Source organism: Ananas comosus, linkage group 25 (genome assembly GCF_001540865.1).
Source record: "Ananas comosus cultivar F153 linkage group 25, ASM154086v1, whole genome shotgun sequence".
NCBI lineage: Eukaryota > Viridiplantae > Streptophyta > Magnoliopsida > Poales > Bromeliaceae > Ananas > Ananas comosus.
The window spans coordinates 1,369,516-1,388,896 of record NC_033645.1 but is presented as its reverse complement, the minus strand read 5'-3'; the positions used below and the strand labels follow the sequence as shown (position 1 = coordinate 1,388,896).

The 19,381-nt window shown below is 34.6% G+C and overlaps 2 protein-coding genes across 2 annotated transcripts; one reads left to right on the top strand and one right to left on the bottom strand.

The window, feature by feature from the left end:
* LOC109728938 (probable phospholipase A2 homolog 1) lies at positions 1,639–4,287 on the bottom strand. The gene is made up of 4 exons (XM_020259495.1): positions 4,116–4,287; positions 3,995–4,034; positions 3,761–3,880; positions 1,639–2,132 (listed from the first exon to the last, which is right to left on the bottom strand). Exons 1-4 carry the CDS (start codon positions 4,248–4,250, stop codon positions 1,954–1,956), a joined length of 474 nt encoding a protein of 157 aa, XP_020115084.1. The 5' UTR covers positions 4,251–4,287; the 3' UTR covers positions 1,639–1,953.
* LOC109703712 lies at positions 17,206–18,000 on the top strand. Its single transcript, XM_020224433.1, has 2 exons — positions 17,206–17,266; positions 17,612–18,000. The coding sequence occupies exons 1-2, from the start codon at positions 17,206–17,208 to the stop codon at positions 17,998–18,000; spliced, it is 450 nt and encodes a 149-aa protein (XP_020080022.1).

The window sequence follows — 19,381 nt, the reverse complement described above, 5'->3', positions numbered from 1 at the left end:
CTAACTTTTAAAAATTATGTTGTTTTTTTCTGATCAAATCATCCATCAGTATGCCACTAAGTTTATCAAATCCTTCGCTACAGCTCTAAAATTATTATTCTCCATCTGGTACTCTTAGATAACCCTAACGTGCTCTATAAACTTTCATGTGTGAGCACCCTCTAGAGTTCTGCGAAACATAAACTTGCTGTAAACACATCCGATGAGTAGATGGTCCACTATTTCTACGATATTACTGCACGAAACACAAAATATTTTTTTTAAGAGATAGGTAGCACGCCGCTATCCACTTCGTTTATTTCATTTAGAAATAAACTTAGCTAGAAATGTGAATCAACTAGGATTCGAAATTGGATCTCGGGTACAAAATACAAAATGTTGATCATCCGACCATCCTCTTTAGCACTTGTACAGACTACTGTGCATGATAAACCAGGTGCATTTGCAAAATTCCGGTCGATTGGTCGTTCGGGTTAGGTTTTGGGTTCCAAAAATGGTGTGTTTGTAGATTTCAGTTGTTAATAAAATACGACCGCGAGTGGACTAGTTTGGCTTCTGGGACCCACATCACGAGGTGGTGGGACCAATTAGCATTATTAAAGATATGGAAACATATATATATATAGATGTGGGAAAAAAATAAAGAAAGGGTAAGTGGGGCCCACTCAAAAGTGGGTGAGGTGAGTCACACACTGGAGGAATTTTAGTTTGGTGAGAGTAACATTGTAAAATTCTGTCTCGTTTTTATGTAGTAATTTTCCTTTCCTTTAAAAAAAAAAAAAAAAAAAAAAAAAAAAAATTTGTAGACTAACTATAGGAGGTTATGAGAGCATGAAGAGAATTGGTGAAATCAAATGCTTGGCTATATACGGGAAAGAAAACTATAGGATTCTTTGGCTTTGGAACTTGCATTGGACCATATTAGGAGATTAGATTAAGTCTTAAGATTTTTACTTAGTAAAATGTTACTATAAGGTCATCTCTGCGTCATGCATAAGCAGAACTTTTAAGGCTGAGTTATTACCATGTGCCTATTCTGTGATCGTAGATCGTAAAAGTTGGACCAGATCATATTTGGCCTACCTATTGGAAATTACGGTGGTCATCGTCGGGTGTTACAATATGCTATAAAATACGACGGTGGATAGCAAGCACCAATCTTTGTCCCGTACCGTGCAGGCGAGCGGTCAACTTAGCCAAACAAATTTTGCGAACTTATTAGAATACTTTTCTAAGGATTGATGAAAGAGAGATAGAACTTCCATATTTTCATGTTTCAATCTATTTTGAGTTCTACTTTGTATCTAGAAATGTGATGAAAAAAAAAAATCTGTCGGAGTAAAGAGTAGAAGCACCAAAGGAGTAAAGAGTAGAAGCACCAAACAACCAAAATTAATTTCTCCCGCTTCATACGCACACATAAGCATGACACGGAGCAAGTGGAGAGATAAAAGAACATGCAAATCACTGTAGCAATAGGCTCTCATAAATACCTGTCCTTTTTATCAATAAAAAGGCAATTAAGAACCCGGTTGTTAGATGATGGATCGCATGCTTACCCATATGCCGTTGCCCCCATGCCTACGCGGTCGTCCACAGGTCGTAAGTATGAAGAGGACAAGCACAAGACACTGTTCCTGGTCGACCACTTTGATGATAATAATCCATAGCAGATTAGCGTTAAAATCCACTTGATAATGATATCTATTAGTTATTTCTCTACTTTATTCGAAGATTAAAAGAAAAAAAAAGAAATGTTTTGTTCACTCCTTTTTACTCGTATGTAATATAAGATGGTGCAGGTATCCACGATGAGAAATATGATAATATATACTATAAAATTAATGATAAAAAATAGGTGAAGATGAAGGAAATGTGAAAGCAATGGAGATTGCTAATTTTCCTTCGCACTAAAGAATTTTCTTTTCTGAAGGTGACTGTCTAATGGTGGAACTACAATTCCGCATTATGAGAGCCCAGTTGGCTAAACAAGATGGCCATGTCCATGCCTTGTATCATAGTGGGCATAGCGATTTCGTATGGACACTCATAGGAGAATCCACTTTTCCCTGATTTCTTCACCCTCCTTATGCAGTTCTTAAACTTCTCATGGCATCTCACACTCATCAAACCTGGGAAAACAATACAAAACAAAAAAGAAAGAAAGAAAAGGAGATTCCATCAACACTTAAAAAAAGTCGGCATAATGATGCGAATTCTATGAGTATTATTGTCACCAAGGGCCTCATTATAGCTCGGCCCGTGAATAAAGGAGTTATGCCACCTTTTGGAATAAAGGAGTTATCCCACCTTTTACTTTATTAATACATGATTACCAAATATAGAACAAAAGAAATACGCAAAAGATATAAAGAATAGCAATGAGAACTAATAAGGCACTCTAATACCCTCTTTATGCTTGAATCAAGCACAATACCGCTTTAGATTTGAGCATGATATATGCAATCTAACTTTACGTTCATTTTCACAGCTGACTGCTGAAAGTTTACACGCTAGCAGCATCTACAGATAATTCGTCTTCTATCCCGCTTTTTGGTATGAAGGCTTAGAAAGAAGGTTGTAGATTAATTCAAGTACAGAGTCCTTGAGTTAATGGAAAGCCAAATTGGATCAAGCAACTAGTGAAGGATATCACATACTTTGCATTCAATCATTAACCACTTGCACTAACCCAGTAACCAGTAGATAAGTGAAAAGCCTATTCATAATGAGAATCTCTACATCGTCATACTCTTAAATATCGAAAAGCTTTATCCATCTTAGATCCTCCAAGGTTCTCAATGATGCATCCTACAATGTTTTCCCTTATCCTTTCTCAGATGATACTTATAGCAACTATCATCAATACTTCTTCAAAGACCATTTTAGCAGCATCATTGGCGGTACCAGAAAAGAACCGCCGAACTGCCATGCCCTGATACTATGTTGTGACTTGTTCAAGACAAGATGTTGAATCTATTAACAGAGAAGGAGGATCGGTCGAAGCGAAGTCCCATCCACATTGCGATGCAAACTACCAAGTCGAGCGATTGCGAGTAATGTGGATGAATTGAATTATTCATATGGTACTTTATCTGACAATCTAAAGGTGATCGATCAGAGATAGTTGGATCGATCACAACTGGAAAGCAGGTAGAGCAAGATCGAGCTCAAGTGTCTCGAGTCTAACTAGTCAAGGCATCTCACTCATAGGGTTGATTCTCTTCTTTTCTAGTATTTAGAGAAGCAAAAAGAGGATAGTTGCTCTCGTTTTTTTTGTTGGTTTTAAAATCTGAAAGAGGATGTGTGTAAGGTTAAGAGCTTGGTACTCCAAAGTGATCTACTCTTGTACTTATGTTCTCTGTTTCCTGTAGTTTTAAGTTTCCTTCAGTGCAAGTTCCATGGATGTGAGTTCGAGAACCACATAAAATTCTTATCACTTGATAGTTTTCTATGCTTTCCTCTTTCTTTTGCGCTAGTTCCGTACGAAGCAACCATCCTCCAAGTATCAATTTCCGATTAGTGTGAGCACGAAAACAATCTAAAAGTGTTATCTATAATATTGATTAATTAAACCAATTAAACGAACTTAGACATTCGATTAACTAAAATTGAAACCAAAGTATGAACTACATTCCAAATGTAAAGGTACCAATCACACAAATGCAGAGAAAATATATAGAGACAATAAGAAAACCTTGTAAATAAAACAAGCTAATTTTAGGGTTCTAAACCAACAAAAAAATTTAAGAAGCGTTACCTTTTTTCTCAACGCATTCGTCATGTTGCTTGCAACAAGCATCTAGATCATCACAAGGCTTCTCCCCAGGGCAACCACTCCATCCAACTCCACAGTACTTCCCATATCGAATCCCCACAGCTAATAATTATGAAAGCAGAATCAAACAAAAAAAAAACAAAAACTTAAATTAGATCCCTCCAGGATCAAATTAATCGAAAAAAAATCGAAGAAAAAAACAAATCTGAGACTCACATTCGCAGTTCTCGGCGATGCACGATCTACTGCATCTCACCTACAAGATCGAGATCGTCAGAATCCAAAACAAATCGGAGTTAGGGTTTCATCTGGATCGGGAGCAAAGAGGGAAGGGGACCTGAGCTTGGGGATTCGCGGGCGAGGCGCCGCGTACGGTGATCGAGAGGAGGAGGAGGAGGAGGACGACGACGAAGAAGAGAAGCGTCGGGAACGGAAATGAGGAACGGGGTTCGCGTCGCATTCTCCGACGCATCCCGTCGCACGCGACGGAAACTAAAAAATAAAAAATAAAAATAAAATGTCGGCGAAGTGCATGCGATTCCGTAACGGAACGGGGTCTACAGTAAACAAATTTATTGAATGAACCCGGTGTACCATGCACCAAACTTTAAAACAATATCACTGGGTCTCAAAATTTTATTATTATTTTTTTAAAGAGAAAGGTAGCATGCTACCCGCTTCGTTTATTTCATTTAGAAATAAACTTAGTTAGAAATGTGAATCAATTAAGATTCGAATTTGGGTCTCGGATATCAACCACCAAATTATTTTGTCACTTGCGCTAGAGACGGTCGGTCACTGGGTCTCAAAATTGAATTGAAAAATATAACACATTGATCGGCATAACTTTTGGTAGGAGAAGTCAACGAATGGTATTAATTTTTACACTGTTAATTTTTTGGGACTACTTGGTCCCTAGTTAAGAGATGTTTTTTTTTTTTTTTGAGAAAAATGTAGCAAGCTATCTGCTTCATTCATTAAGCGAAATGAATTTAGCGTACAAAATGGAAGCAGCTAGGGCCTCCAGACAGAGCAAGAGATGTATTTATTTTATAATTTGTTAACAAAGGGTGCTGTAGATATTGTAGTTCCTACGACAAATTTGGATTTTGATTTTAAGAAATTAAGCATATTTGTTATGGTGTTTGAAATGTACGGTGCACGTAATGTTTTGTCCACCTCAGGGGCTCGTGGCGTTATAGTGCCAGCCAATAGCAAGCTCGTATTTTGGATACTCTGCGACGCCATTGGAGGATAATACGTGGCGAGTTCCGATTTGCTGCTTACGTGTCCGCATAGTTAATTAGTGGAGTTGACTCTTGACCGCAACCTTATAACACACTCTCATGGCCCACAAAACTTATTGGCTTGGCCCATTAAGTACTCAAACTCAGCCCAGTTTTTATTTTATTTTTCTATAATAACAAGAGCCCTAAGGGGGAATTGATGTGGAGAGAGGTTTTTTTTTTTTTTTTTGGTTCCCCAAGCAAATTATATTAAGGGTTAATTTCGTACATGTCCCTGCAAATATAATGAATGATAAATATATTCTTATAAAGTTTTACTTTAATATGTTGTCTTTGCAAAATTCCTAATTTTTTCAGATATGGCCACCTGGTTTGTTACCGTTAGAGAACGGTTTATATTTTCAATTTTGCCATCACAAATATATCCTTCCAAAAGCTATACTAATATAATATAAAGAGATAAAAATATTAAAAACTAACTAGGGTAAGTATTTAACTTATGATTAACTAACTTTTTCTAACGGATTCTAACGACAGAAACATATTTGAAAACCTCAAGATTTTTGCAAGAACAACATATGAAAGTTAAACTTTGTAAGGATATATTTATTATTCACTGTGTTTGTATGGACATGTATGAAATTAACCTTTATATTAAATTCAGACCAGATGCAATGTATATATCTTTTCAGACAATAATAAAGATAACTCCGACATTATGAATGCCTAAATTAATATTAAGTTGCAAGAGAAAATGATTATTTCATGCTATAGTTTTTTTTCTATTGGATTTGATTTGTAATTATAGGTTGGATTTGACTTACCATGGCTTGCGAGCAACCTACTTTTTGGGTTGTAGAACGCGACAAATTCTAGAATGCAACGGGTATATTAGTGACGTGGCGTAATAAATCAATCAAATTAATTCTTTTAAGAATATATGTCCCATCATGATTGTAAAAAAGTATTTTTATTGTACTTTTGTTTGAAAAGCAGGAATGTGATTGGCTTGTTATTGATGACGTGGTGCAAGTGTGACAGTGTAGAATTCCTCGTAGAACGCAGTGAAAGAATTTGTTCGTGTTTTTTGTAAAAACAACTCCGCTATAGAACGCGATGAGTTCAGATTTTAGAGGTTGATTTACGTATCCTCGAATCATCCACGAAGGTTTTTTAACGTTCCAAACCAGCGATAGATCAAATTACAAATGAACACAATCTCTAATCCACCTTTCAATACCCTTTAAGATAATAGGTTAATGCAGGATGTGATTTCTCTCTCTCACAAGACAGCTCACAAATCTATTTTTCTCTCTATTTTTTCTTCTTTGTTTTATATGAGCGAATAACCCTTTATATTTATAAGGGATCATAACACCCTAATAGAAAAGCAAAAGATTAGATGTAATCGGTTTATGATTGTTATCTTAATATGACTAGAATATATCTCTAATTAACTTTTCAATTTAAAAGCAAGATAAGTTTTAATCTAATTAGACAATATAATAACCATCGGATCGAGCCTAATCATGAGCGCACTTGATTCGATTTAACCGAATGCCAATATGGGTCAATGTCGGATCGAGGGTGTGAAGTCTGGGGCGAACCAGAATTGAGTCATGTTAGTCGAAGGTCAGGCGAGTCGAGTTAGGTCCTATTTGTTTCGACTAAGAACACTTGAAGCAAACCCGAACATTTGGCTTGATCTGGTGTTAATTAAGTATGTTTGTTCATAAGTCATTTACGATGATGTAGCTATCCAACCACTGCTCACACCGTCATGCTGATGCAGCCGGTGTGTCCGTGGGATATTAACTTCGATGTCGGGGTTCGACCTGTGTACCCTTAATTTCAGGGATTTAATTTTCGCTTTCGTGGGGGCGCATTTTTAGGGAGGGGAGGGATTAAGGATAATGGCTTAAAATAATCAGCATTCTGTCTTGTGGCATAAAATCAAATTGAACTGAGACATTTTTAACTAAAAGTTGAACTGGACTGTGCCATGTTCAAAAATGCCAGGAGGTCAGTTGGATCGAATTATATTTGAAATACTGTGTTTCTACACTTTGAGTAAAATAATTATATATTTTTAATCGATTGAGTTTTTAAAATTAACTATTAGCGTCAACTACCCTATAAGTGGTTTCAGAGTCAAAGTCAGTGCGCAAAGCGGGGGCATTGATTTCAATCAGTTGGTTAGAACTTTTATCAAATTTAATAACTGTACTAGCTAATAACCATTAACTATTGATTTTATCCTGTATAAAAATAATTAAATTTATTAATTTTAATAAGATTATTAGTAAACTCAATAAAGCTCTAAATTTATTTAAGTGAAGTTACTTTGGCTTAATTAGTTCGGTATTGAGGTCTATCTAACGCTGTTAGATAAAATGAAGTTAGAAAAAAAGCATATAAGAATATATTTCTGCGTTTTCCGATAGGGAAACAAACATGATATTTTTTCAGTATACTTTTTACCGCACGTAACGCAATCTTCTCGCAATCCCAAACGAAACCTTTATGTACAAAGAATTTAAAAATTGAGAGGTTGTCCCCTAGTTAGTTAATTCCCGAATTATGCACGAATTATTCGCGAATTATTAAAAATCCGAATTAAATGGTTTGTTTACGAATTTTTTCCAAAGAAAGAAAATTATTCACGAATTTTTGGACCAACCGAATTATTCGTGAATTATTAAAAATATGAATAAAAAACTTATAATTTTTATTTTTAAATATAAATTATCTTATATTTTATATCNATTTACGATTTTTTTTTAAAAAAAATTAATCGCGAATTTTTGGACTAGCCGAATAATTCGCTAATTATTTCCGAATTATTAAAAATTTGAATAAAAAACTTATAATTTTTATATTTAAATATAAATTATCTTATATTTTATATCATATATTTTATATTTTATACTGAATCCGTTTTTTAAGCCAAATTTTTCAACAAATTTTAAAATTAAAAAATAAATTTTATGCGTATTATATTTGTACCGAATTTTTGTCGAATCCGAATCAACTAACTATTTTGTCCGCGTACATTCCCTTCCATCATTATTTTGTCATCTTCCTCCACGTGTTCACACATGACCCAATCAATAATAAAAAATAACATTAACTCTGAAATCGCATAGGAAACCTCGTATGCAGTGGCAAAGAAATATCAACTCAAGTCCCTTCCTAACTTTTTTTTTTTTACATTTTTTTTTTTTTAAGAAAGATAACATACTATATTTTTCACTTATTTTTTTATTTTTTTTTAAAATAACATACTACTTATTTTATTATTTTATTATTTTTTTAAAAAAATAGTATAATATCTATTTTACTTGTTAATATAAACTTAATTAAAATATAAAGCAATCTGATTTGATGTTGGGATGCATCTATGGACGAAATATCGGCGAAACATCGTGGTACGTTACTCTTCGTTTTTTTTTTTTTTCATCTCTCTTTCTCAACCCCCATCCTGTTCGTTTTAACTAATCTTTTTAAATGTCACAATCTGGCCTCTCTTTTTTTTTTGGAAAACCTTCAAAAACCCGCTTTGTGGTTTCGTAGTTTCTCACTTTGCCCCCCTGTGATTTAAAATATATCAATTTACCCCCCTGTGATTTTTTTTTTCTCTTTTTCTTATCAATTTTATTATTATTTTTTCTTAAATCAGTGATAAAGTTAAAATTAAAGGATACTAAAGTGAATATTTGATAAATCTAGATAGGTATCTTAAGTTTTTTGTATATAATTTAATAAAATATTAACAAAAAAGTTATCGAAAAGATAAAAACGAAACCACATGGGGACAATTTTATACATTTTAAACCACATGGGGGCAAAGTGAGAAACTACGAAACCACAGGGGAGGTTTTTAAAGTTTTTTTTTTTTTTTTCGGTTGGAACCAAAGATAAGCATATTTGTGAAAGTACATGTGAGATTAGCATGTGGTAAATTTATTCAAGAATCATGTTGTTTAATGATTAAATAGTACAAGTGGGAATTAAAGTGGTTTAGGAGAAGATTCTCCAAATTGATATGGGATGATTCTTTTGCCAAATGATTCCGTTTTTCTGCTTTTTGGGGAATCATTAAGTAGTGGAAAAAGAATAAAGGATTTTAAAGATCTACTTTGATGTCACATCTCTATTTATATTAGGAACTACGTTAAGTCCAAAGTCTTTTTTTATTTTTTTTAATTAGATTAAAAATTTGGATGATAAATATTTTGACATATGATGTTGTGACATGATACTCTATTGGTTTGGACTCGGCGGTCCATGTGAACTCTTTTAATTCGTGATTTTTCTTTCACGTTGGACTATTTATATATGAATTCATAATATTTTTATTTTTTTACTAAAGAAAATCAATAAATTTCTTTTTGAACTCAACTCTCCATTCTCTGAGCTTCGTTCTAAGCTACTATTGAACTATTGCAAAACACGCTCTTCAAACTTTTTCTGAGTCAGTGGTGTTTCTTTCCCCTTGATCTTAGGACCCATTCCCCTACTACGTGGAAAAGGAATCAAAGAATTGACTTTGATATTACATCTCTATTTATATTAGGAGTTATGTTTATGGATCTTAAACGCTAACCAACTATTCCAAAAGCACCTGTTGATATAAATGACGTATTTATTGCACTTAAGGACTCAGACATAGCATTTACGGACTTCAACCTGATTCAATCTGTTTGAACGTTAGGTCTATTGTTGGACTTCTTGTCGTTAGGTTTCTTGTCGATCGCAGTCTCACTCAACTTATTAGATTCTTCCAACTCGACTTATTAGTCTCCTAAACATATTGTTACGAAACAGCAAGTTTGAATAATTTTAGTCTAATAATAAATAACCAACAGTGTTAATTCCAAAGTATTTTTTTTCTAATTAGATTAAAACTTTGGACGACAAATATTTTGGCATGATATGTGACATAATAGTTTATAGGTTTGGATTCATCCGTCCATATGAATCTTTTAATTCATGATTTTTCTTTTACGTCTATGAATTCGTAACAATTTTCTTTTTTTAACTAAAAAAAAGAACAATAAGCTTTTTTTGAATTCAATTCTTTATTCCCTATGCCTCCGTTTGGTTCGGGGTTAAGAAAAAAGTAGTTATTACAGGAATAGGGTTAAGTTCAGGGTTAAAGTGGGGTTAAAATTTTTTTGTGTTTGGTTGGGGGTTGGAGTTAGTCTAGAATAATGAAAAATAGTGTTTGGTTGGAGTATGTGGGATAAGAAGATAATGATTGATAAAGAAGGATAATGATTGGTTGGAGTAGGTAGGATAAGAAGATAATGATTGATAAAGAAAGATAATAATTGGTTGGAGTAGGTGGGATAAGAAAGATAATGATTAATAAAGATAGTAAAATTACTAAAATAGTCTCACTGTAATCATTTAAAATAAATTATTGTTTTAAATANTTGGGGGTAAATTAGGGGTTTGCGTTCATAAATCCCCACCCCAATCATTTGGGGTGGGGTTTGGCCCAAATAGTCTATTTGGGCCAAACCCCACCCCAAATGATTGGGGTGGGGATTTACGAACGCAAACCCTTAATTTACCCCCAATTCCCCAATAAGGTGGGGAATTGGGGGTTGGTTTGCGTTCGAATTTTCTCTCGCAGGTTAAACCTTTTAACTAGGAACAACCGATAAGCGAGTTACTTTAATTCGTAACCATTACGAACTTACAGACTCATCTCGTTTTGAAAGAGTTTTAAATCTTAAATCAAATGTCAGTCCGCCTTGTTCGTAAAGTTGCTCTGGCTTATTCTCGATTATATATGTATGGTTTATACGAACGTCAGAGTTTTAGTTCTATCGTAGTGGGCGTTACTATAAAAAAAAGGAAAACCTTTTGAAACCTTTCACATGCAAGGGAGCGCTATAATGTAAACGGTAAATGAAACGACGCAAGAATGTTTTTCATTTATTTTAAAGTGCTCTCTCGTTCTAAGATACGAGACTTCTGTACTACTATTACGAGTTCTATGGTATAATGAAAGTGTAGTGATAAATCAGTTAAATTAATCTAATATTTCAAACTAATATTACCAAATGTTTCAAACTTGATCTTTAATATATTTTTTTTTAACTCTTGGTGTTTATAGTGTACGAAGTATTAAACTTCTGAACTTTCACATTAAATCAGAAATTACAACCCTTAGGCCATGAGCGGGCCATTGCGGGGCCATTGCCTAGAACACTTAGGCGTTGAGCGAGGCTATAGCTGACGACACCTAGGCCATGGCTAACAACCCTAAGGCGTTGCCTTCGCAGCTTAGCCTAAAAATGGTATTTGGGTAGAAGAGTCGTTTTCGACTCTGTTAGTGTTTTTTCCTTTTTTTATTTTTGTCTTTTATACGCCCATTTTATTTTAAATAATTTATTCTCTTCTAATGTGTAATGAGGTGAAGACGTTGTCTCTTCAATGTTGAGCTCGGGAGAAAGACTTAGAGAAGATGGGAAGAGAGTAGAAAATATTTAGATCTTCCGTTGAGAGAAAGAGAGAGTGTACGTGGGCATGTGATACACGTACGTTGACTGGTTGAGAGAGAGAGAGAGAGAGACCATGTTGGGTGGTTTCTCGAAGTTGAAAAATCGGCATGAGGGAGAGGTTTTCGTGGGGTGTACCACGAATATATTACGAATGTTATTTTGCATGGGTTTAGGATTATATAAATCCTAAGGATGAGATTATTTATAAATTTAGATATAAAGCAAATAGAGATTATCTAAATTTATAAATAAGATTATATCAATCTAAGTATGAGATTAATTATAAATTTAGAATTAAATAGAGGTTGTCTAAATTTATAATTAGGATTAGGTTAAAGTTAATTAGATGTTTAGATTGGTTTAGGATTGTAAGAGGTGGAATCAACCTAAACATCGGAAGTTGGCGACACAGCTCGAGTAGTACGTTCGAGGTGGAACTCGAATAGAGGAGGCGAGCTATAACGGCATAGGCAGCGAAGCAGAGCTCGCTGACGTAGAGGGTGAAAACCTTGGGTTTGGCGGAAGCGAAGGCAAGTCTGACAAGAAGGTAAGTTCTACATATTCAAGAGCGCGAACAAACGGAACGTGTGATGAGCTAGAGTAAAAGCCTGAGAATATCGAGGTGGACTTCGACTTTATACGTTGGGAAGCTCAGGTTATACGGATTGCTCTAATTTAAGGCGAAGTTAGATCCTTGCACGGCGTGTGGACAGTCGCAGGAGTGCTGGGGTAGCACGTAAGCCTAGAAGTAGCACGGCTGAGGGTTTTAAAACGTGCGGCAGGGCAAGGGGTAGTTTCGAAAAGGTGGGAACTAATGGAATATCCATCGTTTTCTGAGAAAGAGGCCCGTTTGCACTTTTCTTGTGCGACTTAGCTCGTGAGTGTGCAGTAGGCTTTAAAATCGAGGAGGCCAGCGGCGTTTATCGTGTAGTCTTAGCTAGCAGAGGCTGAGACAGCGGACGCGGTAGCGAATATGGCAGAGTAGGACCAAGTGTTGTCAAAAAAGGAAGATAGCGAAATTGAGTAAGTCTAGTGGGATTTCAAAAACTATTAACACGAACTATACAGGAAAGGACACTGTCATTTTCGTGAGGTGGAGCCTATCGCCGAAGAAGACAGCTAGAAGTCAACGACTATAACAGCGGAGAAAGAAGCGAGAGTGGTGATCTCGTCATAGTGCCGGGACGTACGGTCTGAGGACTCAGTAGAAAGCGTAGAGCAAGCTCTTTTCGCGGCAGCACTGGCGGAGATACGAATATCAGAGGAACGGTATTTCGTTGCACCAGTGGTCTATGAGTATACAACAGTCGTCGCTTCTATTATTTTAGTCGCGGAACAGGAGTAGTAGATCTAACTGAGACTACGATCAGTTGACCCGGTGGTGGAACAACTTGAGCAATTCTACGAGTACATCCGAGCGGCGAAAGACATAGGCGTCTCATTTATCAGCGATGAAGTTTATGTTGGACAAGCAGTTCCTAAACCAGTAAATGTCTAGAAGGTTAAAGAAGGTGTTGAAACGATCACAGCAGAGCAACCGATACAACATTTCTTAGAGTAGACGATTATTATCCACTTCGCATGAAACGCGGAAGGCGGGGTAGAAGCAGGTACTGCGTAGGCACTGGATGAGGCCGAAGTGGAGGAAGGGCAAGTTGCAGAGCAGGTTGAGAACTACATGCTCCTAGCGGGCATGAAATTAAACGGTGTTAGGCTTTAACAAGAACGGCAGCTTGAAGAGTTAAAGTTTAAAACACCGGTAGAGGCAACTAGAGAGGGCGTCTAGCCATTGGAAGCCGAGGCTATGGTTAACAACCCTTAGGCCATGAGTGGGGCCATGGTCTAGAACACTTAGGCGTTGGGCGAAGCTATGGCTGACAACACCTAGGCCATGGCTAACAACCCTAAGGCGTTGCCTTCGCAGCTTAGCCTAAAATGGTATTTGGGCAGAAGAGTCGTTTCGACTATATTAGTGTTTTCTCTCTTTTTAGTTTTGTCTTTTATATTCTCATTTTATTTTAAATAATTTATGCTCTTATAATGTGTACTGAGGAGAAGGCGTTATCTCATCGATGTTGGCTTGGGAGAAAGACTTAGAGAAGATGGGAAAAGAGCAGAAAAAATTTAGGTTTTCTGTTGAGAGAAAGAGAGAGTGTACGTGGGCACGTGATTCACATACGTTGGCCGGTTGAGAGAGAGAGAACATGTTGGATGATTTCTCGAAGTTGAAAAACCGGTATGAGGGAGAGGTTTTCGTGGGATGTACCACGAATATATTACGAATGTTATTTTGCATGGGTTTAGGATCATATATATCTTAAGGATGAGATTATTTATAAATTTAGATATAAAGCAAATAAAGATTATCTAAATTTATAAATAAGATTAGATCGATCTAAGTATGAGATTAATCATAAATTTAAAATTAAATAGAGGTTGTATAAATTTATCATTAGGATTAAGTTAATCTTAATTAAATGTTTAGATTGGTTTAGAGCTGTAAATGATGTAAAGAGAAATCAGTGTAAGGCACGTCCTTAAAATTTCGTCACATTAATTATTCATGGGAAATTGGGTTTTTTTTTTTTCTTGGGACATATTAGAGTGAAAACCGTATCGTTCAGAGGGTAACCCAGTTTTTATTTTTTTATTAAATTTTTAATCCAGCTTAACCGATTAAGCTGACCAGATCTCTACTAGCCAGATATTTCGCTAAACCAAGTTGAAAAAGTTTAGCCTATTTAATTTTTTAGTAAAACTTAGTAAATTTGGTTACAAAGTTGTTAGTTTGGCCACTTGGCCAGGTTAAAAGTAGTTTAGCCAGTCTAAAAAAAAAAAGTTTAATATAATTTTAGGTTATCGCCGAATTTTAGTTTATTCGAATAAAATAAAAGATAATTGCGTCCAATTAATCAAAATATTTTTTACTTTGAACTTTTGTATATATACGAATTAAACTATATTTTTAATCATAAATATTAATTCATAATATGATTTTAATATTATATACATATAAACAGACATATTATCTTAATTTTTCATCAAATTTGCCACCAGCTGGACGACTAACTTGATCACTAAGAACTATGCCATTGTAAGGACTAATGAAAAACTTGGTTTGAAAAATTTATAATTTCTTTTTACAGTAATATACGGGATAATATTCCACATGTAGAGTGTGCAGAGTGGGGTAGTAAATTATCAAATTTTAAAAAAATTTTTTTAAATAGTATATAATCTTTATTTGTTAACCAATCTATTCACTCATTTAAAACCAACAACTCTCCAATCTCACATTTTAAACATCGATCTTTATACTACATGTTTCGTAACGACAATCCAATTGTACAAACAACTGGCCATTGGTACTTGTAGTAGTGTTTCTGTGTTTGATTAGAAAGATGTATTATATATATATATATATATATATATATATATATATATATATATAAGGGGTAACCCCTTAACCCCCAACCAACCGCAAGCTAAGCTTCGTACTAAGTTACTCTTGAACGATTGCAAAACGCGCTCTTCAAACTTTTTCTTAGTTGCGTTTCCTTTTCCTTTATCTTAGGACCCTGCTTTTTTGGACGATACCAGATGCTAACAAGTTGCATTATCATAACTCCGTCACAATAAAGTCATTGCGTTCACATAAGCAACTTGATTAATCGCACTATACCACTTAGAAAAAAGTAGCTCAAAATCTTCAAACTATGCTTTATAATATTCTATGCTATGCTACATAATGGACTAAATCCAAGAATCTTTTTTTTTTTTTTTTTTTTTGAGAGAGACGGGTAGCAAGCTACCCGCTTTGTTCTTTTTTTTTATTTTATAAAAATAAACTCAGGTAGAAATATACAAGAATTAAACTTTGAACTTGACACATCAAGTATCGATCATCAAATTCTTGGTCAACTACACTAAATACGGCCGATTACTAAACTCATTTAGAACCTTGAGTATTGACCATCAAGTTCATGACCAACTGTGCTAGATATGGTCTATGACTAAACCCAATAATTCAATCATCATATTAAAGTGTAAGTAGTAAACTAGGACGCCCCACCACCTCGAGTCTCGACCATCAAGTTCTTGGCCAACTGTGTTAAATACAGTCGATGAGCAAACCCAAGAATTCAAGCATCACATTAAAGTGTAAGTAGTAGACTAAGAGTAAAGCTGCTATACACTTATGAGTATAGATTTCGTTATACTCATAAATTTTCGGCCAATTGATGAGTAAACCCAAGAATTCAATCATCATATCGAAGGATGTGCGGTACTAGAATAACAGTAGTTTTCAGTTAAGGATGTGTAGAATAACAGTAGTTTTCAGTTAAGATGATAGTGTTTTCTAGGATTGAGTAAGTAGTTGGTTAGTTAAATAGTATGATTTAACAGATGAAAATAATCAAAGAAATAGATCTAATGACCAAAAATTTATGAATACAAAAAGAACTATACTCATAAGAGTATAGTAGCAGAACTCCTGCTATAAATGTTTTTTCAGCTTTACTTAAAAGCTTCTGTAAAAGCAACATAAATACTATATATTATTAGCGACTGTTTTAGAAACCATACAAAGAAAAGATACTATTAAAAGGAACAGCTTGAATACTGGGAATAGAAGTTTCCTCCTAAACTTTCTTTTGTGGTGATCACAACATAATCCGAAAGCGTAGAAACAAGTCATTGCTCCATGTGCTATGAAAGCTTTTTCAGCTTTACTTAAAAACTTCTATAAAAGCACTACATAAATACCCTTATTAGGGTCTGTCTACAAACCATGTGAAAAAATAATTAGGAAAAACTTCAAATACCCCCATTGTGGTTCACTCTTTCTCACTTTAATACCCTATGGTTTAAACTGTATCAAGTTAATACCCTGTGGTTTTGCACTTTTTTACTTTAGTACTCTGTGGTTTAAAGTGTATCAAATTAGTACCCTGTGGTTTCGCACTTTCTCACTTTAGTACCCTGTGGTTTAAAAACCACAGATTACTAACTTGATACAAAAATAAAACCACAGGATACTAATTTGATATAAAAATAAAACCACAGAGTACTAACTTAATACGTTTTAAACGACAGGGTACTAAAGTGAGAAAGTGCGAAACCACAGGGTTCTAACTTGATACACTTTAAATCATATGGTACTAAAATGAAAAAATACGAAACCAAAGGAGTTTTTAAAGTTTTCCCAAAATATTATAATGGAATCGCTTGAATACCCGGAATAGAGTTTTATAATAATACATTATATTTTCAAAGATCTTCTGTATTATCCACTTAGCTCTAATAAAAATTTGAGAGATCTTGATCAATATAGAAATACAATATTTGTAGATAGATATTGTATTGGGACAAGTCAATTTTGTAGTAAAATAAATAATACTATAAATATTTCACCAACTTCCAAGTAGGTGACCAAAAAAAGCGTGACTTACGGCGCTATTTGGTCAAAAAGAATAGAAAACATTATCTATAAGAATACGCTACTCGATAAAACCACAACAGTAATATAATAATCAAATTATTGTACTAATGCACAATATGAGATTTTTTTTATGAAAATGAATAAAATTGTATCTAATTAACATGTACTCCTGTAATTCAAAATGGAGTCTAAAGATGTGGAAAAAGCTCCTAAGTTGGAGACATGGCAGTGAAGCCCCATCTTGTGAGCTCTCATCCACAGCACTTCAACCTTTGGTGCGAGGGTTCCTAGTTAAATGAAGGCCTTTTGCTCAATAGTGATGGAAGAAGATTCCTTCACTCTATTATTTTAAATGGCTTTTGGACCCTTTGGAAGTATAGAAATGGCTTTCTCTTTGAGAGAATAAGAGACTCCAATCAAATCTTGGCTCATCGCACTTTGTCTAGAACTATCGAATATTTTAAGCCTACTCCTCCAAGGCAATCTAGGATTAGTCGAACCATTGAATGGCATCCGCCTCCCAGCAGTTGGACTAAGATTAATTCTGATGGTTCTTATAATCCTACAGATGGTATTGGAGGAGCTGGCTTTATTTTTCGTAATTCTGATGGTCAATTTATCCTTACAGGTGCTGGGAGACTTTGCTGTAATTCAGTTCTTGATGCCGAAGCCAAAGCCACTTGGCATGCTCTTACTAAGGCTGTTGAGCGGCAGTTGGACAATATAATTTTGGAGACCGACTCGATGCTCCTGGCGAACATCTTAACGAGGAAAACGGAGATCCCTTGGAAGCAAAGATCTATCTTTACTGACTGTTTCTCACTTTTGCACTTATTTTGTTCATTTTGTATTAGTCACATTCCTCGCGAAGCTAATCAGGCAGCTGATTGGCTTGCGCATTTTGGTAGATATGCTAATTGCTTTACCTTTTGGGAGGATAGTCATCCTCTAGAACTGCAAAAGCTTTTGTTACTAGATGCACCAAATTGTATTGTTATGCATCATGTGCTTGCTTAACTTTTAATAAAATTCTATTTCCAAAAAAAAAAAAGAAAAAAAGAAGCCCCATCTTGTAACGATCTAATCCGCCCAAACCACACTGACCTGAAATGTTTAAATTCAGTTATTATGTCTATCTTAATCAAACTTATATACCCCCACATTTCAATATGATATTATTGGGATGTGAGATTATTGGGGTGTCATGACGTCCTAGTCAGATCTAAACACACAAACAGTCTCAGATCATTAGACGATATGAGTCTTACTAGTCTTGTTATTCCGACTCTTGCTCAGCCAAAATTCATCTCACACTTTTGACTGGTAAACTAACTCTAATACTAATTATAACAATACGACCCGTTAACAATAATAACTCATTGAATTCAAACTACTGGTCCAAAATACTTAAATTCAGTTATTATGTCTAACATAATCAAACTTATATACCCCCACATTTAGTCATAACTATTCGATGTGAAATTATTAAAAAAGCGGCACACTACCATTGCCTAAGAAGAATTATTCCCTCAATCAAATACAGTATATTTACATTGTGTTTGATTCGAATATATATAAAAAAAAAATAAGACCTAATTTTTTTTGTATTCTCACAAAAAAAAAAAAAAGAAAAAAAAAAAAAGAGGTGGAACTGTTGTTCCTGCTCCTTATTATGGACTAAAGAGAAAAGGCAAACACAAGGACATGTACCTTCCTTCCGAGTTCCGACTAGCAAAAATCCCAAAGACAATATGTGCAACTGTTCCCTCCCCCACCAATAAAGTACGGACACGTGTGCTATTATTTCTGCTTACGTGTCACGCTCTCGTTGGTTCATCCCTACCCAGTTGTTCGAAGGTTCATCTTTGCCAACCCTAAAAATCTTTTTGACCACACACTTTCAGACGAACATATTCTTGATTTTGTACATTTTTTTTTATTTTAATTATTTTTTAAATTTAAAATTGGGACATAGTAAGCTATGACTTTAGTAACGATTAGCAAAATCTGCAGCTTGCCGAATTGAAAATACATTCAGAAGAATTATATTTAGCAAAAATTATTATTCAATTTACTAAAATTTTAATAAAATCGACAAAAAATATTTACATTAAAAGGATAGTATAATGAAGCCTCAAAAAAAAAAAAAAATTGATTAAGGGGCAGTTCCAAAGTGCCCTGAGAGAAATCATTGTCTGCTTAAATTCTTCAGCACAGGTCGTGACTATCGTATCATACTATATATGCTAATAAGATATCAGTACAATATAATCTCCATGCCGACGACATGATTCAAAATTATGTTTTTTTTGTAATTAGCCAGTAGTTATATTAATAAAGCAAAAAAATTAATGAAAAATATATAATAAGTAATTAGAATATAGTAATACCAAAAATA

Coding starts and splice junctions, on each gene's coding strand:
- LOC109728938 (XM_020259495.1), bottom strand. CDS start 4,250: ATGCGTCGGAGAATGCGACGCGAACCCCGTTCCTCATTTCCGTTCCCG. Junction 4,035..4,115: donor CCGCGAATCCCCAAGCTCAG/GTCCCCTTCCCT, acceptor TCGATCTTGTAG/GTGAGATGCAGTAGATCGTG. Junction 3,881..3,994: donor CATCGCCGAGAACTGCGAAT/GTGAGTCTCAGA, acceptor CATAATTATTAG/CTGTGGGGATTCGATATGGG.
- LOC109703712 (XM_020224433.1), top strand. CDS start 17,206: ATGGCAGTGAAGCCCCATCTTGTGAGCTCTCATCCACAGCACTTCAAC. Junction 17,267..17,611: donor CTTCAACCTTTGGTGCGAGG/GTTCCTAGTTAA, acceptor TTATCCTTACAG/GTGCTGGGAGACTTTGCTGT.